The 25,405-nt window shown below is 40.8% G+C and overlaps 1 protein-coding gene across 1 annotated transcript in view; it reads right to left on the reverse strand.

The window, feature by feature from the left end:
- Positions 1–19,241: 19,241 nt before the first annotated feature.
- LOC122543507 (ciliary neurotrophic factor receptor subunit alpha-like) overlaps positions 19,242–25,405 on the reverse strand; it is a 381,254-nt gene continuing 375,090 nt past the window's right edge. The window contains exon 10 of the mRNA XM_043682503.1: positions 19,242–21,598. Coding sequence (XP_043538438.1) covers position 21,598 — 1 coding nt within the window. The 3' untranslated portion in view covers positions 19,242–21,597. The remainder of the gene's footprint in view (positions 21,599–25,405) is intronic.

The following is a 25,405-nucleotide window of genomic DNA, read 5'->3' on the forward strand; positions in this document are numbered from 1 at the left end:
AAGGAAAAATAGTCAGAATCATGACATTTAGAATGTTATTTTCTGATTTTCCCTTTCACCTTTAAGTGGCAACATTAGAATCTCAGCAAATCTAGTAATGTTATACTTGACCCTGTGCTCCATGTCAGTACTATAGATAAATAATTGAGGCCTTAGGATTGATCCACTAGGTATGTCTTCCCCGTCTGAAAAAAGTCATTAATTTCAACTTTCTGTCTTCTGTGTGTTAACCGACTCTTAATCCATGTTGATGCATTATGTTAAATTCTGTGAAATCCAGCTGGTGCTATAATCTTTTATGTAACATTTCATCAAATGCATTCTGTAAATTCAAATATACTACATCTACTGGTTCCTCATTATCTTTTGGAGGCTTTGCTGGATGCGATGTCGTTATTGTTCAGTGATAGTTTCATAGTTATAGTTATGGAAGCAGCAGAAGACCATTTGGCGCATTGAACCTGCTCCTCCATTCTTTAAGATCATGGCTGATCTATCCACCATCTCAGCTCCTCATATCTGCATTCTGCCTATAACCATTAATTCCCCTCCCATGCAAAAACCCATCCAAATGTGTCTTGAATATGTTTAATGAAGCTGTTTCTACTGCTTCCTTGGGCAGAGAATTCAATCCATTCATTACTCTCTGGGAAAAGCAGTTTCTCTCATCTCTGTCCGAAATTTATTCCCCCTAATCTTGAGGCCATGCCCCTTAGCCCTTGTCTCACCCACCAGCGGAAACAACGTCCCGTCTCTATCTTATCTATTCCTTTCATAATTTTACATGTTTCTCTAAGATCCCCTCTCATTCTTCTAAATTCTAGTGAGTCCAGTCCCAGGTAGTTCAACTTTTCCTCACAGGGTAACCCCCTCACATTCGGAATCAGCCTGGTGAACCTGCTCTGCACCATCTCCAAAGCCAGTATACCCTTCCTCAAGTACAGGGTCCAGAACTACATACAATACTCCAGGTGTGGCCTTACCAACGCCTTGTACAATTGCAGCAGAACCTCCCTACTCTTAAATTCAATCCCTCTAGCAATGAAAGCCAGTATTCCATTTACTTTCCTAATTATCCGTTGCATCTGAAAATCAACTTGCAGTGATTTATGTACGAGCACTCCTAAGTTCCTCTGCATAACAGCATGCTGCAATCTTTTACCATTTAAATAATACTCTGACTGACCGTTTTACTACCAAAGTGGATAGCCTCATACTTACCAACATTGTACTCCATCTGCCAGATCCTTGCCTATTCACTTAACCTGTGCCAGCCATCAGTTTGAACTTCATTGTCTGTACATTCTATGCCCAGGAATGCACTTTCCAAAACTTGGCTTCAAGCAAATCAGGCATTATGCATACTAAGTGACTCTATGTCTTTCCTGAAAAGCAACTGTGAACAACCAAAGCCATTTAAAAGCAGAACCTGAATAGGCTATTTCATAATCACACACCATAATAACCATTGGAAGACATCACTTTGCAATTAGCTGATTCAGACACTGAACCGTAAATATGCAAGGACTTAGTGTGTATTATGGGAGGCTGTCTTTTGTTCAGAGTTTAGGGGGAACTACCATAGTAACTTGCTGGCAGAATTCAGTTCTAATGTAGGATTAGATCTTTGGTTGTGGAAAGTGTAACTGGACAATGTCAAACACTTTGGAATTCCTAGTGGACATTTGAAAATAACCTTCTTAGGAAGCCTCCATGCAACAAGTGAGGGCACAATATGTGGCCATTAGAACATATAACATAGAATGGTACATTACAGGCCCAGGCCCTTTGACCCACTATGATTGTTCTAAACTAATCCCATCTGCCTACATATGATCCTTATTTCTCTATTTGGTTGCAGTGACTTGAGCAGGCCTTACTTCCTTCATTGGCTGTGGAGACGTGTCAGTGCTGTGCTGACCAGACTTTGCCCCATTGTCTAATCTTATGGATTGGTTAGCCATTGTCCACACATTAGTACTTATGTTTCTCTGGCTAGATCCAGGATTTTCTCCTCAAGGACTGAAGTCTTGTGTCTTTTGACCTGTTTATGGCCATTTTTCTCCTGCAGTTACACAAGTGGTGGGATTGAGTGTGATTGAAATGAATGGAAAAGTAGTTAGTGGTGATGCAAGAGATGGTGGTGAGTTGTCTTCGGTGCATGAGTAGAAAGTGCAGAAGGAGGAAAGCTTTAGTAGTTTGAGAGGATAACATGGGAGCAGTTGAAGCAATGAATGAATGCACAAATGAATCCACAATTCTACGATGTCTGCAGTACAGTTTCATAATTTATTAACTTCAAGATTTGCGGTTTTACATGGGCTATGTATGTTCAACATTGAGTCTACTGAGATTATTAAGTCGTGTGTAGATTTTTCCTTTGCCATTTTAAAACTAGTCTTAAAGAGTATGCATGTGTTCCATCCATAGGTAGCATTTTATGTTTATTGTTCTGGACACCTTGTTCAATTTATTTTCTCATTGTGACCTGTTCCCCGTGTTTCTAGGGCCTTACCTATTTGGGAGCATCTGCAAATTTGACTATTTTGCACTGAGTTTTTCAAACCAGCTTATTAATGCAAATTAAATATTGCGAAGTTCCCAGCACTGAGCCTTGAACTACACCATTCAGTCCTTACCCCTGCCCCGACATAACTCTTTTAATGAATGCTCACTGATTCTCACCTTTGAACCAGTTTGTTATGCATTCCCAGGGTCTCTCCTAAAACTCAACTCAGCTTTGAGTTTAATTAATACCCTTTTCTTAAAACTGTATCAAAAGCCTTTTAGAAGTTGAAGCACACCATGTCATTGGGCTTGTCACTGTCCACTTGGGTTGTCACTGCCTCAAAGAAGACAAGGAGATTGGTCAGTCAGGATTTTCTCCTGCTGAAGACAATGCTGACTGCTGTTACCTAGGTTATTGTTGTAAGATTATTCTCAAATTTACTTCTGATAATTGATTCTATTATCTTACATGGAATGAAAATGAGACTGATGGGTTTGTAGTCGCCTGTGTCTGTTGTGTCATGCTTTTTGAATATTGATAGCACATTGGCTTCTTTGCAACCTGCTGGTACCTCTCCAGTCTCCATTGATGCACTAATAATGATTGTCAGTGCCACACAAATCTCCTTGCTAGTTTAGGTCAGAAGTTTAGAATAAATACCATCTATCCCTTGGGAATTATTTGTTTAGAGCCCATTTAGCCTGTCTAGGATTTCAATCTCATTAATAATGAAGCCAATTGATTTATCATGTGATTTATTTGTCTAGTGTGAGCTTGATACTGTGCCTTTTCTTTTGAATACTTGAAGGAAGTAAACTTTCTGAATATTTATCACATTATACTTGTCTCTAGTTTGGAGTTTATTTAATTCTTTTGTGGTTTTCACTTCTTGTCAGACTGCTTTTATCCTCTTGTGGAAAGGAAAATGTACTCTGTTATTGTATTTAGCCTCAGGTATTTTGCCTTTTTCCAAGTTTGCTTTTGTCCCTCTGCTTACCCTTTCACTGTGCTTCTACTCTTGTCTTACATTCATCCCAGAAAACCCCTTTGCTTTTATCCCTCTACAGGACAATTTCTGTCTTTATAACTCAACGTTAACTTCTTTGTCAAAGCATTTTGAGTAACTTCAAAATCCTCAACTCAACTATAAATGCCTACCAAATTTAAAACTCTATCGCTCCTCCTCCAATCTTATCTAAGTTTTAGCTAATGCAATCCTCACTGTGTTCTATCAAGGCCTTCCTTTCTGTAATTCTTTTCTCCTGTCCTTCTGAAATCTTACCAAAATGTATCTGTTCAAACAGGCCTCAATCACTTCACGAAACTCATTATCTGAAATTCTGGTTGTTTTTGTATTTGTGATCTAACTACACCTTGAAACTCTTTAGAATGTAGTACCTTAGAACCAATGTACTGCTGTAGATAAATACCTTGATGTTGATGTACTGTGTGATGTTGTAAGCTCTAGAGATCAAGAATGTCTTATCTTTGATCCCTTACTTGTGCTAAGCCAGCTGAAGTAAACATAGAAACATAAAAAATAGGTGCAGCACCATTCAATATGATCATCGCTGAACAAGCAATTTCAGTATCCCCACTCCTGTTTTCTTCACATACCCCTTGATCATTTTGGCTGCAAGGGTTACATTCAGAACTCTCTTGAATATATCTAATGACCTGGCCTCAACAGCTTTCTGTAGTACAGCATTTCACATGTTCAGAACTCTTTGAATGAAGAAAGTCTTCTTCATCTCAGTCCTGAATGGCTTACCCCTTATCCTTAGACTGTGACCCCTAGTTCTGGACTTCCCTAACATCAGGAACATTCTTCCCACATTTAGCCTGTCTAGCCTTGCCAGGATTTTATATTTTTCTATGAGATCCCTCTTCATTCTTTTAAATTCCAATGAGTACAAGCCCAGTTGACCCAATCTTTCTTCATATGAGAGTCCTGCCATCCCAGGATTCAGTTGTGAAACTTCACTGGACTCTCTCAATAGCAAGAATGTCCTTCCTCAGACTGGGAGACCGTAACTGCACACAATACCCCATGTGTGGCCTCATCAAGGCAATGTATCAATGCAGCAATGGAGTTTGCTGTATTTCCAATATGGTCACTTAGTTTTTTGCAGCAGCAGCAGGCTGGGTGGGGAGTAGAAATAGGAGAAAGACATGGAAGGAGTCACTCACCTGATTAAGTGAGGCGTGTTGAAGGTTGAGCTTGGCGTTCTGACTTGAACACCAATTGAGATAATGAATTGCAACCGAAGGGCTTTATCCTGCTGCCACAGTATCCAATAGAATTCTCACATTTCCCAGTTCACTGGATTCGTTCCTCCCATTGACCAACCAGGTGGTAGCCTCTACCTGTTTTCACCTATCCCCACTTCACCACCCTGCCCCGCCATCCGCTTTATCTGCAGCTCCCCCCACACCTATCCCCAGTCCTGAAGAAGGGTTACACCAAGACGTCGACTTCTGTACCTTCTGATGCTGCCTGGCTTGCTGTGTTCATCCAGCCCACTGCCTGTCTTCGCAGTATTCAATAGTGGCAGGAGAGCTGTAAGCCACAGCTTGGTGACTCCTCTATGGCTTTACAAGGAGGATAATGCCTGATCAGGTATGCTGTGGGTCCTTGTGGGCTCTGACAATGGGGACCCCTGCTAAAAGATCCCCTTCCCTGATGTCCATTCCTCGCTGGATTTTGCCGTACTGGCCCTGCCAGGCCCCACAAACTCAGCTGCACTCTGAACCACCTGATGAAGGAGCAGCGCTCCAAAAGCTAGTACTTCCAAATAAACCTGTCGGACTATAACCTGGTGTTGTGTGATTTTTAACTTTGTACACCCTAGTTCAACACCAGCATCTTCAAATCCTCCTCGATGTTACCTAGTCTGGGTCTGCTGCAGTACCAGCAGTGGCCACCACTGGTGAACAGTTAGTTTCCTTGTTGCCGTATTCACTCCTCTTGGGTTTTCAAAAATGCCACAGCCACAATTGTTACATTGAGCTCAATGTCACTGGACTGGGGAAGGAAACAATCACAAACATTTCTTATGAGAATTATCCAGCAGTCAGTATCCTGGGAGGTCAATGAATGTCAGATGAAAACAATAGCAAGCATGTTTGTGCTTGCTCCAAAAGGCGAATATTAGTAACATATTGTTAAAACATATTTCTGAAAAGAAAGCTACGTATAAAAGTTATTCGAGGGTTATCACTTTCTGTGATACAGTTATTTAAGGTGCTCCATTTAGAAGACTTTTAAAAGTTAAACAATAATAAAAGATTTCAGAAGTACAGTTTTAATAAGAAATCATAATAAATGATTCTGACCTTTAGGAACAACTTGCCCTTGCTACGTAGAAATTTAATTAATGGTTTAATTTCAGACTCTGATATGTGATCAAGAGTGAATTGACACTCCTTTGAAAAGCTTGATAAGGCGAGTAGGAAAATTTCCACCTTCACCTGAAAGTTTTAGTCAGTTGTGTTTCATTAAGGAAGGTGACATGTTTGTGTTTCTTTTCAAGAAACTTCAAAGATTTCTTTCTTTTTATTGGGTGATTCAAGTATTTCATAACTGATTATTTTAATGGAAATCAAACACAAAAAGAAAATATTCCTGGGTAAATAAACAGAGACATTTTCATAGATCCACACCACAGGGGGCATAGACCAACATAAAAGGCTAAGGACTTCAGAAGGTTGCACTTTTGTTATTTTATACTTCTGAGTTATGACTACCAGTGTAAGTGAGTTATGAGGTATTTTTGGTCAAAGTGCATTTCTTTGTAGTGGAGGTAACTGGAACCCCAAACCAATGATGTGTAGTTGAATCTCCTGGGTTGAAGTGAACAATAGGGAAAAAAATATGTATTCAGTTGAACTTCAGTCTCTCTGATATCTATTCCTTGACTACTGAAATGCTAGATTGAATTAGTGTTTTGATCACTTTTCAGATTCATAATACTACCTTCTGGGAATTCAAACGATCACAGAGGAACAGTTGGAAACAAAAATGTGCAACTCATCAATAAACACAATATCATATACATTTTCAAAAGTATAGACTTTTAAGATTTAAAGATTAGGTGAAGTCACAGCCAGTCAGTGTTTGGGGCTGGGCAGGGGCAGTGGCAAGTTGGGATGCGTGAGAAAGTGGTGTCATGTTTTCACTTTCACAAATGGAACAAGACTGTCGTGTTTGTTAATAATGTTACTGTACTCTCTTATGACTATACTGCATTATCCCTCATCATGCACCTTCACCTTTCTGCATCCTTTAAGGTGGTCAGCTAAACCATCATCCTTCAGCACCTCTGCTCTTTTGCCCAGCTTAGTGGGACTCAACCTTTTTTAATTCTTTTACATTACATTACAGTGTGGAAACAGGCCCTTCGGCCCAACAAGTCCACACCGACCCGCCGAAGCGGAACCCACCCACATCCCTACATTTACCCATTACCTAACACTACGGGCAATTTAGCATGGCCAATTCACCTGACCTGCACATCTTTGGATTGTGGGAGGAAACCGGAGCACCCAGAGGAAACCCACGCAGACACGGGGAGAATGTGCAAACTCCACACAGTCAGTCGCCTGAGGCGGGAATTGAACCCGGGTCTCAGGTGCTGTGAGGCAGCAGTGCTAACCACTGTGCCACCGTGCCGCTCACGGAGATAGTTCTTATCTCAACTATTCAAATAAGCCAGGACATCCAGTACTAGCCCACAGCACCCCAACCCACCACCTTCACATTCACATTATTCAATGTTTAATTCCCCAAGGATTTATCAAATATATTTTGATCCCCTCCTTCACATACTCCCTTTTGGTAACAATGTCTAAAGAAATATAGTCATCTTCCACACGTACACCCGAAATACTCAGATATCACCATCTGCCTCAAACCCTTTGCTTTGTTTTTAGTTGACTGATCCAACACCCAATATCAATGTAAGAAATGGAAGCCGAGTCAGGTGCTGTGCCTTTTAATAAAATCATAGTTGCTTTACAATCTTAGCACCACCTTCCTGCACTACCTTCATATCTTGCCCTTTGTTTTAACCCAATGCCTCCCCCCTAACCAGAAAACTCCTCCCCACTATCGCTCATTCTGCCCTCACTCAGCTGTGATCCGGGTGCCTTGCTGATCCAGGGTGTATTACCAGCATCTGCCACTTTCTGCAGTGGTGCTGACGACCATGAAAGGCTGCAGTGTTGGGATTGTCCTCCTTATCTGAGGTGGCTGGGTCCTTGATCACAGGGCAGCCTACTGCTGGCACTTGTTGCAGAGGATTTTCCCAAAGAAGATAGCACGGGGCTCTCACTACTTCTCCAGTCACTTAGATTCAAAACCACACATATATGTGGATGTGATTTGAAATTTTGGGCAGAATCTTAGATGTCTGAGTGATGTGTGTTATGGTGGAATTTTTGGCAGAATCAGATGAGGTCCATTTAGGTCAATATTGATTGCAGCTTGTTTCATCTTTTATTATTTTGCTGAGCAGCATGACAAGTTTTTCACTAGGCAGCAGCAAGTTGCTGTTTAAGGGGAATTGTGGGTTGTTGAATGTCTAACTCACCTCATATTCAGCTTCTTATCTTACCAAAGATGCCAAACAAGCAAGTTGTGAGAAATCTCTGCATGGAATCAGAGTTGGTAGCTGTTGATTTCAGTTCATCGTTAGCTCCAAAGGACCTTAACATTGCTTAGGACCAAGCTGCATCTCAGGGCAAAATACATAGGCTCCATGCAATGTTTGTCCACAACACCCAGCATCTACCTATCCCAAATGGCCATTTTAGCACCTCCATGACACTTACCAGGTGAAGTTTTGCATTGCAAGGTGCACCAGTCCCTGGTCATGAATTGGACTGTCGTACTTATCATACATTGGTGCTTCAGCCTGAGCTAATTGCTATTATTACTGCCATATTGATGCACTCTTTCATGCAGAAACACAGACTTTCTGCACGCCGTGCCTATCAGGAGTGGTCTACAGATGGGGAGGGCATCTTGATTCCTGACACACCAAGATGTCAATCTACAGCATTGAACATAGACCACTGCAGCACAGGAATAGGCCATTTGACCCACCATGTCTGTCCTGACCATGATGCCATTCTCAACTAATCTCATCAGCCTGCACATATCCATATTTTCTGCTTCTTCCCTGTTCATTTTTCTGTCTAAATGCCTTTTAATCATTGCTATCAGATCTGTTTCTACCACCTCTGTGGCAGTACATTCCAGGCAACTACCACCCTTTTATCACATCTCCTTTAAACTTTTCCCCTCTCACCTTAAACCTATGCCCCCCAGTTTTTGACATTTCCACCCTGGGGAAAAGACTCTGACTTTCCAAACAATCCATGCCTCTCATTATTTTATACAGTGTCATAGAGTCATTCAGAGTCGAGAGTGTAGTGCTGGAAAAGCACAACAGGTCAGGCAGTATCCGAGGAACAGCAGAATCAATGTTTTGGGCATAAGCCCTTCATCAGTAATCGTGATGAAGGGCTTATGCCCGAAACGTCGATTCTGCTGCTCCTTGGATGCTGCCTGACCTGCTGTGCTTTTCCAGCACCATACTCTCAACTCTGATCTACAGCATCTGCAGTCCTCACTTTCTCCCATAGAGTCATTCAGCACAGAAACAGATCCTTCAGTCCAACTAGTACATGTCAAATATGTTTTAAAACTAAACTAGTCCCACCTGTCTGCACTTGGCCCATATCCCTCCGAACCTTTCCTATTTATGTACTTATTCAAATGTATTTTAAATATAACTGGAACTGCATCTGCCACTTCCTGTGAGAGTTCATTTCACACATTAACCATTCTCAATGTAAAAAAAATACTCCTTTGTCTTTTATAAATATTTCTCCTCTCACCTTAAAAATATGCTCCGTGTTTTGAATTCCCAACCTTAGAGAAAAGAATGTTGCTATTCATCTTCTCCAAGGACCTCATGATTTTATAAACCTCTATGTCACCCCTCAATCTCCTATGCTCTAGTGAAAAAAGACCCAGCCTATCCAGCCTATATTTAATAACTCAAACCCTCCAATCCTTGCAACATCCAGGTAAATCGTTTCTGAATCCTCTCCAATGTAATAATATCCTTCCTATACAGGGTGACTAGAACTACACACAGTATTCCAGAAGAGACCTCATAAATGTCCTGTACAACCTCAACATGATGTTCCAACTCTTACACTCAAAGATCTGAGCAATGAAAGCAAACATACTAAACCTCTTCTTATCCATCCTGTCTCCCTATGATGCAAATTTCAAAGAATTATATAGCTGAACTCCATAGGGTTTCTCTTCTACAACGCTACCTAGACCCTTGCAATCTACTCCTCCACCCCCACCCCCTCTCCGGCCTATCACCCTCACCCTCACCTCCTTCCACCTATCGTATTCCCAGCGCCCCTTCCCCCCTACCTTTTATCTCAGCCCACTTGGCACACCAGCCTCATTCCTGAAGAAGGGCTTATGCCCGAAACGTCGATTCTCCTGCTCCTCGGATGCTGCCTGGCCTGCTGTGTTTTTCCAGCACCACACTTTTCAACTCTGGTCTCCAGCATCTGCAGTCCTCACTTTCTCCTTGCTGTTAATTGTATAACTCCTGCCCTTGTTTATTTTACCAAAATACAATACCTCACATTTATCCAAATTAAGCTCCATCTACCACTCCTCAGTCCATTGACCTAATTGAGCAAGATCTCTTTCCAATTTTAGATAACCCTCTTCACTGTCCACATTACTACCAATTTCAGGGCCATCCACAAACATACTAACCATGCCTCCCATATTCTCATCCAAATCGTTTATATAAATGACATACAAAAGCAGACCCAGCACTGATTCCTATGCAACACCGCTGGTCACAGGCCTCCAGCCTGAAAAACAACCCTCCGCCATCACTCTCTCCTACTTTAAAGCCAGTCTTAGATCCAGTTGGCAAGCTCACCTTGAATCCCATGTGACCTAACGTTTCTAATTAGTCTACCATGTGGAACCTAATCAAAAGCTTTACTAAAGTCTAAGTAAACGATATCTATTGCTTTGCCCTCATCAATCTTTTTGGTTACTTCATCAAAAAACTCAACCAGTTTGTGAGACATGATTTCCCTTGCACAAAACCATGCTGACTATCCTTAATCGGTCCTTGTCTCTCCAATGCATGTAAATCTTATCTTTCAGAATCACCTTCAACAACTCACCCTCCGCCAATGTCAGGCTCACATGTTTTTAGTTCATAGGCTTCTCTTTACAGCCTTTCTTAAATAAAGGCATAACATTGGCTACTGACCTGTCCTCCGGCACCTCACCCATGGTTAGAGATGATACAAATATTTCAGATAGGGACCCCACAATTTGATCCCTAACTTCCCACAATGTCCTGCAATACACCTGATCAGGTCCCTGAGATTTATCCACCTTTATGTTTTCTAAGAACTCTAGTACTTCCTCTTCTATAATGTGAACTTTTTCAAAACATCAATATTTATTTCCCTGAATTCTCTGGTCTCTATTTCTTTCTACACTGAACAAACTGATGTGAAAGACTCATTTAATATCTCTCCTATGTCCTATGGTTCAACACAAAGATGACCTTGTTGATCTTTAAGAGGCCCCACTAGAGTTGATCTTTTGCTGTTAATGTACTTGCCGGATCTCTTTGGAATATCTTCAACCTTATCCACCAAGGCTTTCTCCTTTCTCAGCTGTGCCTTCCTGATTTCCCTCTTAACAATGCCCCTACATTCTTTATACGAAGAGATTTATTTGATCAATGTTGTCTATATCTATTATATGATTCTTTCTCATTCTTGACTTAGAATTTCAATGTCTTTAATCATCCATTGTTCCCTTATCTTACTAATCTTACCTTTCACTTTTACAGAAAGTGAGAACTGCAGACGCTGGAGATCAGAGTGGAAAAAGCTCATTCAGGTCAAGAGGTGGATAGGAGTCGATGTTTCAGATTTGAATCTTTCCTCAAGTCCTGTGTTTTCACCTTTCACTTTGAACTCTCATTATCATGCTTTTGGAAACCTCCCAGTTGTCAGTCGTCCCTTGACCTGCAAACAATCTACACCACTCAAATTTTGAAAGTTCACTTTCATTAGCATTAAAATTTGCCTTATTCTAATTAAGGACTTTAACTTTTATGGAAGGCTTATCCTTTTTCATATTTTAAAATTTGTGGAATTTTGATCACTAGTCCCAAAGTGTTTGCTGTACTAACATTTCAGTCACTTGCCCTGCCTTATTTCCCAGAGAAGATCAAGTTTTGCTCCTTCTCTAGTGGAACGTTTACACAATGATACAGAAAATTTTCTTGAACACATTTAACAAATTCCTCACCATCCAAATCTTTAAAACTATCACAGTCCCTGTCAGTGTTTGGAAAATTAAAATTCCCTACTATTACAACACTATTATTCTTACACATATCTCAGATCTCGCTACATTATTTACTCCTCGATCTCCCTCTGACTACTGGGGAACCTATAGTACAATCCTATCAAAATGGCCATTGCTTTATTATTTCTAATTTCAACCCATATATTTTCATTGGACAATCTCTCAGATATGTTGTCTCTAAGTACAGTAGTAATTCCTTAATTCAAAACACCACTCCTCCTCCTCTCTTGCCTCCCTTTCTATCTTTCCAAAGCATCTAGCACCTGGAACATTGAGCTGCCAGTCCTGTCTTTCCCTCAGGAGAAAGTGAGGATTGCAGATGCTAGAGATCAGAGTTGAAAGGTTTAGATTAGATTACTTACAGTGTGGAAACAGGCCCTTCGGCCCAACAAGTCCACACCGACCCGCCGAAGCGCAACCCACCCATACCCTTACATTTACCCCTTACCTAACACTATGGGCAATTTAGCATGGCCAATTCACCTGACCTGCACATCTTTGGACTGTGGGAGGAAACCGGAACACCCGGAGGAAACCCACGCAGACACGGGGAGAACGTGCAAACTCCACACAGTCAGTCGCCTGAGGTGGGAATTGAACTCCACATCTCTCCTGCAGTGTGGTGACCAAATCCGCATGCAGCACTCCTGATGTGGTCTCACAAAAATTTTATACAGCTGCACATCATTTGCCAACTTTTACACTCAATGTTCTGCATGCAGTACACCTTCAGGCAGCATCCTAGCATAAGCCCTTCACCGTGGATTGTCCTGCTCCTCGGATGCTGCCAGACCTGCTGTGCTTTTCCAGTGCCACACTTTTCGTCTCTGTCTTTCCCTCAGCCGAGTTTCTGTAATAGCTATGACATCCCAGTCCCATGTTCTGATATGTGCCCTGAGTTCATGAACCCTACTTGTAAGATCCCTTGCATTCAAATAAATGCAATTTCATTCTTCAGAGTTTGCTCATTCTCTGACTTGTTCTTGTCTGTCTTTTCTAATTAGTTTGATCTTTTCTGATTCAGAACCATCCTCATCTATCTTCCATTTTCACTGCTGCTTAGGAACCTCTCCCCCAAAAGTTTATAACTCCCAAAACAGAATAACAGATCTCCCTACCAGGCTATTGGCCCCTTTCCAGTTCAGATGAACCCCATTCCTCATACTTTTCTCAGGTCATCCCTCAGCCTCCAATGCTCTAGTTGATCCAACCTCTTCTTATAGTTAATGCACTCCAATACAGGCAACATCCTGGCACTTTTACACCTTTTCCAAGGCCTCCACATCTCTCCTGCAGTGTGGTGACCAGATCTGCATGCAGCACTCCTGACGTGGTCTCACAAAAATTTTATGCAGCTGCACATCATTTGCCAACTTTTATACTCAATGTTCTGCATGCAGTACACCTTCTTCACAATGTTATCCAATTTGCTGCCACTTTCAGGGAGCTATGGACTTTCATTCCAAAATCGCTCCATATATCAATGCTCACAAATGTCCTATCATTTACTATATACTTTCCTCTTGCATTTAACCCCCCAAAGTCATCTCACACTTGTTTAGATTAAACTTCATTTGCCATTTCTTCACCCAACTTTCTGCTGTTACCTTTGATAACTGTCCTCACTACCCATAACTCCACCACTGTCTAGGGGCTTGACCATTGTCAGTTATCTGCTTGGGACACTTACGGTGAGGGGAATGGTTAGTGTACAATCCAGGGAGTGAACAACAATCTGCCTTGTACTTAGGGGAATGGAGTATTGTCAGTCAGGAGCTGCAAACACAGCAGTCAGCCAGTGAGACATTTTTACAGAGTTGCTGCTGAGGCTGAATCTGAGTGAATGGTGGAGACATGGTCCTCATTAATGAACTGCAGCATTCCTCAGTGTGGAAGAGTGTGTGTAACCCTCATCTACAGGGTGTGTCACAGCTGATTCTTCACTCCTTTCCTTCCCAGCATGGATCAATTCCACTAACTATGTTCTGTTCCCTGTCACTGGTGGTATGTTGCTCACTGTGGCTGCCAGTACAGGAGGACCAAGGCTAATGTTAAGCCGAGGAGCAGCAGCAGGGCAGTGCAGAGGATAAGGAACACACAGCTCAAGGAGAGGTCACAGCTGCAGGTCCCCTCAGGATATATGGGGTCTGCAGGAGGCCCAGTGTTTTTAGTACCTGGCTCCATTTTGTGAAGATGAGTGAAGTACAGTGCTGGCACTGGCTCCGTATGTTGAACTATGCTGGATGCTAGAGTGGGGTCCTGAGGTCTGCAGGAGTGAGCAGTCCTCTTCTGTTAGCTGTGAAGGTGGCAGCTGCTCTGAACGTCTCTGCTACTAGTTCCCTCCTGAGAGCAATGGGTGACCTGTGTGGGATCTGTCAGTAACACACCCTGTAATGTATCCGGACCATGACCGATAACATCCAAGCAACAATCACACTGGTTCATTCCTTTCCCTCAAGGTGAGGTCAATGCTGAAGACGGTGTTGCAGGATTCAGGAACGTAGCTGGCTGGCCTCTTTGATCCTTCCTCTACTCTCCCAGCTGGTACAGGCTGCTGTCAACTGCACATACAGTGCACTGAAAGGGCTGTGTCACAGCACTGCAGAATTCATCAACAAGGAGGTACTCCATTTGTTTAATACTCAGGTAATCTCTGACATGACTCCATTGCACAGCCAATGCCCCAGACTCATCCAGGAATGGAGCAGACAATAGGGTAATTGAAAACACAGCTCCACAGCTTGGACTGATCTTTGGGCAGCGGGTCCCTCCAGTATAGTCCAGACATACTGCGTCACTTTATCGTGGCCTGCTGTCCTCTGCACAATACGTATTAGTAATCAAGTGATGTGCTGGATGCTGAGGAACTGGGGGAATGGGAGCACTCTGCAGAGGAGGAGTCAGCTATGTTCCCCACTATGCCTAAGATGGCAAGAAATTACAGAGAGTTGTAAACGCAGCCCAGTCCATCATGAAAACCAGTCTTCCTTTCATTAACTCCATCGACAGTTGCTGCCTTAGAAAAGCAGCCACAGTTGCCATACCAAGCTGTGATGCATCTGGATAGGATGCCTCTGTGGTGTCTACAGACATTGGTATCATTGTGGACATGCCAAACTTCCATAGCCTTCTTAGGAAGTAGAGGCATTAGTGAAGTTTCTTGACTGCACATTTCAAAATGGCGGTAATGTTTGGACTGAGCCCGTCCACTCCAGGCCATCCACATTTTTTACTCTCTCTCCTATTCATCCTTTTCTTTCTTTTTCCTTTCTTCATCTTCCTGACTTCACGAGAAGGCTGGAGCAGTGTCAGCAGTAACTCCTGGCTTGTAGGTCTGAGGTATGGGCTCGTGGAATGGTGGTGGGGCATTGGCTGCAGCAATGGTGGAGCTGAGACTCCTGGCTGCAGTAGGCCCAGAGCATGGACTCTTTTGGCAGTGGGGAGTGGAGTGGGGGGTCATCAGCTGTGGCAGTGTTGGTACCTTGAACAAAGGCTTCTGGCTGCAGTAGACCCAGAGCAGGGACCTCATAGGAGTCCTGGAGCCATGTTTGGGACCCCAGCTGATGAAGACAAACTCAATTTAAGTACTTTCTTTTTATTATTTTGTACCTCCAAATGGTGTCAGATTTTGGTGACAGAATACCTGTCACTGTATCTCCCTAAATATATGTGATAGTATTTCATTTATTCTTTAATGAAAAATCCCTCCCACCCTGGTTATACTCTCTTCCATTGGACTTAATTAACAAAAGTTTGAAAACGTACCAACAGATTCAAGAACAGCTTCTTCCCTGCTGTTACCAGACTTATGAATGGACCTCTCATATATGAGAATGGATCTTTCTCTGCACCTTCTTTATAGCTATAACACCATCCGCTGCATTCTGTTCTATTACCTTGATGTACTTAGGTAAGGCATGATTTGTGAGGAGAACACACAGAACAACATTTTTCACTGTATTGCATGTGTCAATAGTAAACCACACAGTAGTCCTTCAAAGATGGCGTGAGTGTAAAGGATGTTGATCTTTTGGCAAAGTTAAAAATCACACAACACCAGGTTATAGTCCAACAGGTTTAATTGGAAGCACACTAGCTTTCGGAGCTCCGAAAGCTAGTGTGCTTCCAATTAAACCTGTTGGACTATAACCTGGTGTTGTGTGATTTTTAACTTTGTACACCCCAGTCCAACACCAGCATCTCTGGATCTTTTGGCAGATATCCATCGAATGGTGCTTTGTTCTGGAAATGACATTTGGTAAGATGGGGGCATGAATCAGACATGTGGGATGTTATAAGAGCGGGGAAAGTTAGGTAATGAGATGAGTTAAGATAATGATGAGAAAACCTGCTAGGCCTTGTGGTGTAAATCCCTCCAAATAACCTGATATAAATTGAACATAGTCAAAAATTGCAAGATTTAGCCTTATCTTGCCATCCTTCAACACTGTTGGGTCACAATGCTGGAATTCCCTCTCTGTCAGCACTGTGCATTTACCCTTATCACATAAAGGAAGGGACCAACAGATTCAAGAACATCTTCTTTCCTGCTGTTATCAGACCTTTGAATGGACCTCATACATTAAAGCTGATCTTTCTCTGCATCTTCTCTGTAACCGTAACACTATATTCTGCGTTTTGTTCTATTACCCTGGTGTAGGTTTGTATGGGATGATTTGCCTGGATAGCACCCACACAAAAAATACTTTGCATGGTATCTCAGCCTGTGACAATAAATAAAATCTAATCAAATCACTTATGCTTTCACAATGGCAACTAGGCATTCACAAGGAATTGAGACATTATCAGTGATGCCTGCAGCTCATTAAACAACAAAATAAACTCAACTGATTCATTCCATCTAACATGGGTGGTGTGAATTGGGGAAACAGCTATTGTAAGGCTGTTTTAAAGGGATCTTTAATTGCAATCAGGGAACACTTGAAGCAGATGTGATACTCATTTTTACTGCTTTTAATTTAGGTTATTAATCTTAAAGATTTCCACATTTATTGCATTTGCTGGTATAAATGCTGTAATGAATGTTGCTTCTGCTTGAAAGCTGGTCCTCCGTTTGATTCATTGGCATTCTCACTCTTCTTAGTCCATGGATCACTAGCTACCTCACTAGATTTCCTGCTCCAGCTTGGCAAAGTGTCTGTAAAAAGCAGAGAAAGTGAAAAGTGTCCACCAGCACTGAAATGGGCTTAAACTGAAGTGGACTCTTTTAGACAAGTGGAATAAATGGCCACCTTATTGACAAGGAGAAAGTGAGGTCTGCAGATGCTGGAGATCAAAGTTGAAACTTTATTGCTGGAACAGCACAGCAGGTCAGGCAGCATCCAGGGAACAGGAGATTCGACGTTTCGGGCACAGGCCCTTCCTCAGGAATTCCTGAGGAAGGGCCTGTGCCCGAAACGTCGAATCTCCTGTTCCCTGGATGCTGCCTGACCTGCTGTGCTGTTCCAGCAATAAAGTTTCAACCTTATTGACAAGGAAGGCAAAAATATATTTCCATACTCTTAATTGTATCTTAAGAGTGAGAGAGCTTGCAAAAATTACTATTTGTATTATTTCACCTACACTAGTTATAACTTTATAATATCATAAAATTACAAAGGGATATTGGTAGACTAGGTGAATGGGCAAAAATTTGGCAGATCGATTCCAATACAAGTAAATGTGAGATTATTTATTTTAGACTGAAAAAGGATTAATCATGGTGCTTTCCAGATGGTGTGAATGTTAAATACAGTGGATGCCCAAAGAGAACTGGGGTTTCAGGTCCACAGATCTTTAAAATGCTGTGGACAGGAACAGAAAATAATCAATAAGTGCTCATGGAATCCTGGCCTTAGAGGAGAGAGATTTAAAAAAAGACATAAGGGACAATTTTAAAAAAAATGTATACAGTGGTTTGTGCATGGAGTGGACTGGAAGAACGAAGTGGTGGATACAGGTACAGTTACAATGTTTTAAAGACATTTGGATAAATATATGAATAGGAAAGGTTTGGAGGGATAAGAATCAGGAGCAGGCTAGTTTAGTTTGGGATTATGTTCGGCATGGATTGGTTAGACCAAAGAGTCTGTTTCTGTGCAGTATGACTCTAAGACTAAGACTGGCGATAAGGATGCAGAGATAATGCTGAATTTATACAAAACCCTGGTAAAACCCCACTTGGGGCTACTGAGAGCAGAACTGGGCACTACATGTTGGAAAGGATGTATTGGTCTTGGAGGGAATGCAATGTAGTTTACAAGAATGATACCTGGACTTCAGGGTTTAAATTATGAGGAGAGATTACCCAAATTAGGGCTGTTTTTCTCAAAACAAAAAGGTTAAGAGACGAAGTCTTCAATATATCACCAGGAAATGGTAGGGTAGATAAACAATTTTCATTGGTTAAGAGATTCTAGAACTCGTGGACAGTCTAAAAATGAGGGCCAGACCATATAGGAAAGATGTTCGAAAGCACTTCTACACACAAATACTGGTAAAGGTTGCAGGTCTCTTTCACAAATGGCACTGGATGCTAGGTCACTTGTTAATGTTATATCTGAGATACATTAATTTTTGTTAAGCAAAGGTATTTAGGGATAGTAGGCCACAGATCAGCCATGATTTCATTGATGGCAGAACGGGATCAAGAGGCTGAATGGCCTACCCCTGTTCCTAAGTTCCTAATGTGTAAATATTGTCTCCAACCTCTCCTGCATGTGGTGCCTCTGTATGCTTCTGTGGTTGCCAGTTGACTTCCAATACTTGCTGAAATATACCATATAACAAGGTTAATTGGAATTTGAGCTACTTCCCTCCCCTCCACCCTACCTTAGGCCTTACTTTCCAGATGAACTAAATCCAAATGGTTTACTCAGACTTTTCACTGCTTGAGAAAAATCAAATCAATGCAGATCAAAAGTTGAACCAAAGATTTTGCTGTTCCAAATGGATAAGTCCTACTTACTCAAAATTATACTTGGAGCTTGTTCAAATACCTCCTCAGGTAGACAAAGTTAAATATTACACAACACCAGATTATAGTCTAACAGGCTTATTTGGAATCACTAGCTTTCGAAGTGCTGTGTCTTCATCAGGTGGTTTGAAAGCTAGTGATTCCAAATAAACCTGATGGACTATAACCTGGTATTGTGTAATTTTTAACTTTGACCACCCAGACCAACACCGGCTCCTCCAAATCATCCACAGGTAGATCAACTTTATCTAATTTGTTTGAGGTAACAACAATTTCTATTTACTCAATGAAAAACAGGTTAAGGTACGTAGGTCAAAAAACTCAACTTTACTGTTCAAAATTGATACATGGAATACAATAGAACTGGTAAGAAGTTAACACTGGTAAGAAGTATTCTCACAGAAAAATGTTAAGCACACATGTTGTATTTTGGTTGATTCATAGGATGCAGTAATTCGCAAAATTAAGTAGGAGGAGCCACACACAGTAAAAGCTCTTCCAGAAGTGTGTTTTGGGACTGATGCAAATATGTGTCATATCATTAGCACATTATCTATGACTGAGGGTGTCTAAGCATTGTTGCAACTGGTGATTTACGAGATGTTTCAAGGAGAAGCTACTGCAATTGAAACAATACGGATATTGTGGCGAGTAACTTAGAATGCAATCATTACTTCATGCTGTTCTTTTTAATACAATGAGTCCATTTCATCAGTTCACAGTAGGGTAGATTCCATCAGGCATATCTGTGACATATTTAACCACATGCAAACAAATACAACCATAACACAATTCACGGGAAATAAGAAGAGTTAGCTTAGCTTCAATAAATATAATGGCAATGATCTTTGATGAGAATAAATCCCTGTTCAGAGTGATTTTCCCTTTGGTATAATAGAATTAACTTTAATAGGATTCCACAGAATGTAGAAACTGTGAGAGATGGAGATGTGCAATCCACCAAATAACATGCCTGAAGGAGCATGCTACAATAGATTGGATGCAGAGGTAGCCAGGCAGAATTCTGACCCATAGCAACTTCAAAAAGTCTTCAGGTAGGTAGTTGTGGTTTGCTTTTGAACACTTGTTACAACACAGACATACAAATAAATCTAATTGTTTTATTGTAGGTTTGCAGATAGCCAGAGATTAAGTTTGAAAAAGTCTAACCCAGTGCAAAAAGCAATGGGATTCTTTGGGTGAATTTTCACTGATTTTGACCAGAGTTGGAATTAACCCTGTATGGATAATAATGTTTAGCAGGAACCACTCGATATTAAAAGATGGGAAACAACACTTGTCCCTTTAGAAGTAAAATTGTAACCGATTTTACAAAGCGTTTGCAGTTATCCAAATTTGATGGACATAGTCTCAGAAAATACTGAGCAAATTTTGGAAATTTAAATTACATTAATGATGCCGTACAAAGTTGGATTTTTGTTTAACTGTAAAAAGTATAAAAAATGGTTGGGGAAATTAATTTTGCCTAAATAGGAAATAATATCTGATAAGTGCATTATCATGGAGTAATGCATAAGATTGAAATAGGTTTGATGAACATGTTAGTTGCTTTTATTTACATAAAGAACATTGGAAATAAAACAAACCCCTATATTCAATGAAGCATCATTGTTGGATGATTTCTAAGTGAGCTCATTGTTTTAATTAAAATTATCAAGTTTCTAATTCCTACAATATTCTAATTCTAACATTTAACTACTATTTGTTAAATAAGTAATCTTTACACATTTAAGATAAATTGTTAAATTCTTTACAGAAGAAATGTGTGATGTGAACTACTGACTTCTGTAAGACCAATTCTATGCTGATTATTAATTCATAGACAGATACAGGACTCCTGACATTTTCCCTGCACAACTAAATTTTATGTAATGTCCAGTTTATGCAAATTGTATTATTGGAAAGTACATGAATAGTTCAAATGCTCCCTATAATGTTTTTATGTTTTTAATTTTATTAAAAAGGAAAGCTAACAAGCAATGAGAGTGTTTGAATTTTTTTTACACAACACTACTACTGTTATAACTGACTAGCATACAAATATGTTTTCCAGTAAAAAAAATCAATGCAGTCCATCACAGGCATATTAGGATATAATGATCATAGTGGAGCATTACAGTCCCATCGTTTCATATCAGCCATTAGTACAAAAAATTGTTTTAAAACAACTGTGATAAAATTACAGGCCAAATTCTTACGTTCAAAAATTTCACAGTACTGTTATCAACAGTATCCCGCCATCTATTAGCGTCCTATCACTACAAAGATGCAGGCATTTTAGAAAGCAGAGCATTGTGGTTAAAAGTTCATGGAGATCACGGTGTCTTTGGCATGACGGTTTAGCTGTATGTGGTTGGTGTCTTTCTCATTAATTTTGAAATATTTTCCTCATCAGATGCAAGATTAAATGGTATTCATTTGCCCTTCAAAAATATATCTGCAGAATGATGTGTCCAGTAGGTATCCATGCTTTTGTTTTCCTTCAGTTTACGTGTCTGTGTCCAGTGAACTTTCACAGGGATCTGAGCTTCACATTCCTAGGAATTTTTTTCAGGAATTATGTTGAAAAGAAGATGCATTGGATCCACATCCACATGTGCAAAATAAAAAGCATGGATTCTCATAGTTGCTTTTACTTAATCATCTGTCAAACAAAATAAAGTGTTGTTAAAAATAGTTTTCAAGCAAAGGTAATGTTAATTTGCATTTTAAAATTCGTTTCTAGTGTATGCACTAGTCGAAGGTGTGGTGCATATATATAGATCTCTTTCTGTGATCTACTTTGATCTACATTGACTGTTTTCATCTAAGACATTTCTAGTACTGAATGCAATCATTATTCTTCATAAATAAAGACATGCAAACTTTGGATGCTAAGGTGCGTTAATAAGTTATTGACAGTAAAGCAAACTCTATAAGACATTGTTGAATATGTTACTTATTTCATCCATAATTTAAAAGCAGAGCATAGATTATATAGGTTATGTTCCATGAGTGATCTGGCACTAAATATATATACATCATTCTACTTATTAATACATTTCCCTTTTACTGAATCTGGCTGAGTCTGAAAACTGTCTGATTCATTTTCTAATCTGTTCCTTCACTGTAAAATGAAAACCAAAAAGTCCTACTTCAGCAATGTATCAACAATGATCTCTTTCATATGCTTACGACTTATCGTGTACATCCATTTAAAAACCTGTTTTGCTATGTTCTTGTGTATCTTTTCGTGCAAAAAGTATCTTGAAATAACAAACCAGAGGTTCATAAAATAAAAGTGAGACTGACCAATTGTTTAGATCAACATACTTTCTGGTGGTATAATTCAGCAACAAATTCAGTTCGATGTGTTGGTAGATTTATTGCTGCTGAAATTTTGACCCTGACGTATCATTTGACCCCTGATGTATCGCAGAAAATAGTTCTATGGCGATATGATGACAGACCACCATCATCATTTATTATGATCTCAAACTGACCTCAAACCAGTCTGCCAAATGTATGTTAGGTTCTGGCTTGGACCAAGTTATTTTTATTTTTAAAGGGCATAAAGTGAGAGATCCAGGGAACTTACTAAGAAAATAAAGGCATAAGATTCCACCATTTTTAATAAACAACTATAAATTAACTATACAAAATTAGAACAGTAGGCATTCTACTATACATTTACAACTTATTGTGAACAGCAACACTTACTATGTGGTATGTATGGGTAACAGAATATAATCAAACATCCCACAGCACACATCAAATAGCAAATGCAATCAAGGCAGATCTCATGGGCTTCTCAGCAACACACCCCAGGTGTTAATGACACAGTCATCAACTCTCATTTAAACTTTACAAGGATTACATTGTGCATTTTTTCTGACCTGACCTTGAAGCGTCCTCTCAAAAGCCACTCCATTATAGACTGCCTCAGTGATCCACTTCCAGTCTGGTTCATTGCTCTCCTTTCCAAGGTTTACGTTCCACTGGCTCAGAAGTTGCATTCACAAGCATGAGCTCTTCACTGACAGCTGGTTTCATCCGGCAGAAGTCTCTGAGTTTTTCTTTGAGCTTCAATATTACTCATTGAACTCTGGCTGGCTTTTCAAACCCTTCGTAGCTATACTGAAATATTAATGATCGCAGGCTACTTCCAAGCACCTCATAACTTTCCCCAACCAAGACCAAGCATCCTTCTCACTTGCTCAGCTCCCCAGAATTCTTGTTCTGCGTTCTGACAGCACAGCCATCCAGCTATCATTGACCCGTCACCGAGTCCCCTACACAGAATCTGTGCAGTTCATCTGCCTTCTCAAAGGCACAGTTTACGACAGCCTTTCTCCAACATGGAGCCTGCTATTGTCTCACATCCTCACACCTTGCACATAGTATTTAAACTCCTTGTTCCTGACCTCCCCCTGTTGCTGGGAAGAATTGAATATTGCTGTCAAGCAACATCTTGGAGCTCTGTGACTCATAAATGATACGTCATTATTGACGTTGCATTGATTCATTTATGAGATGTGGGCATCACTGGCTCGTTCTATATTCATTGCCCAAAACTAGTCACCTCTCTGGATTACTCCCAATGGTACATGTAAGTGAATTCAGAAATAGGAAGAAAGAAACAAATAAATGGGTAGCTGGAAAGGTGGTGTATGAAGAAGGATTTTAGATTGTCAGGCCCTGGGACTGGCTCTGAGTAGGACAGCACCTGGAGAAGGTGGATGGCTTGCATCTGAACAGATTCAAGATTGAGTTTCTTGTGAGTCTTTTTATTAATGATATTGCAAGGGTTTAAATTAACTCAGAAAGGGTTGTGGGAACCAGGAGAGAACATTAGAATGCAATATTGGATGCATAAAATGCTGGGAGAGGCAGATAGCATTAAAATAGAAAATAGTGAGTGAATAGATGGAGGCAGAGTAAGAAAGAAAGTAATGTAATCTAAATCAGGGATACACCGAATGTCTGTGAATGTATAGAGTAGAGTTAATGAGATTGGGAAGTTATATGCACATTTCCCATAATGAATGTGGAATTAAAATGTTGTGACCATTACAAAGACCTGTCATTGAACATAGAACAGTACAGCACAGAACAGGCCCTTCAACCCACGATGTTGTGCCGATCATTGATCCTCATGTATGCACCCTCAAATTTCTGTGACCATATGCATGTCCAGCAGTCCCTTAAATGTCCCCAATGACCTTTCTTCCACAACTGCTGCTGGCAACGTATTCCATACTCTCACAACTCTCTGTGTAAAGGACCGGCCTCTGACATCCCCTCTATACTTTCCTCCAAACAGCTTAAAACTATGACCCCTCGTGTTAGCCATTTCTGCCCTGAGAAATAGTCTCTGGCTATTGACTCTATCTATGCTTCTCATTATCTTGTATACCTCATAAGGAAGGATAGGTTTAGATGATAAATACTCCTGGTTAGAGAGTATTCAGAAAAGATAGGAAAGAGAATAAAATGAGGTGTTTCATTTTTGGTTAAGAAGAGCATTGCAGTTTTGGAGAAAGAGTTAAGTTTCAGTTGATTCAGGACAAAATCCTGAATTTAGCACAGGCTAGTGCTAAAGAACAAGAATGCAATTACATGATTTGGTGTAACCTATCAATCACCAACTAGCAGCACAGACATAGAGGAACAAATCTGTAAGGAGCATTGTGGAGTCTTTATTTACCCATATGCAGATGGATAGTGGTAGTGTAAGGGACAGTGAAGATTAGATGTTCTTACATCATGTTCAGGAGAATTTCCTACAGCACCAGTAAGAAAGGAGGCACTGTTAGACTTGAATCTTGGGAATGAGCTGGGCCAAGTAGATCAAGTGGCCATGGGAGAACATTTGAGGGACAGTGATCATTGTATCAGAAGGTTTAGGAATATGTGGAAAATGACATTGGTCAATCCAGAGTAAGAATATTCTGGATCAGTGATGCTGGAAGAGCACAGCAATTCAGGCAGCATCCGATGAGCAGCAAAATCGACGTTTCGGGTAAAAGCCCTTCATCAGGAATAAAGGCAGAGAGCCTGAAGCGTAGAGAGATAAGCTAGAGGAAGGTGGGGGTGGGGAGAAAGTAGCATAGAGTACAATAGGTGAGTGGGGGAGGAGATGAAGGTGATAGGTCAGGGAGGAGAGGGTGGAGTGGATAGGTGGAAAAGGAGCTGGGCAGGTCGGACAAGTCCGGACAAGTCGAGGGGACAGTGCGGAGCTGGAAGTTTGAAACTAGGATGAGGTGGGGGATGGGGAAATGAGGAAGCTGTTAAAGTCCACATTGATGCCCTGGGGTTGAAGTGTTCCGAGGCGGAAGATGAGGCGTTTGAAGTGTTCAGCTCCGCACTGTCCTCTTGACTTGTCTCCACTCCACCCTCTCCTCCCTGACCTATCACCTTCATCTCCTCCCCCACTCACCTATTGTACTCTATGCTACTTTCTCCCCACCCC

This window comes from Chiloscyllium plagiosum, chromosome 1 (assembly GCF_004010195.1).
Source record: "Chiloscyllium plagiosum isolate BGI_BamShark_2017 chromosome 1, ASM401019v2, whole genome shotgun sequence".
Taxonomy (NCBI): domain Eukaryota; kingdom Metazoa; phylum Chordata; class Chondrichthyes; order Orectolobiformes; family Hemiscylliidae; genus Chiloscyllium; species Chiloscyllium plagiosum.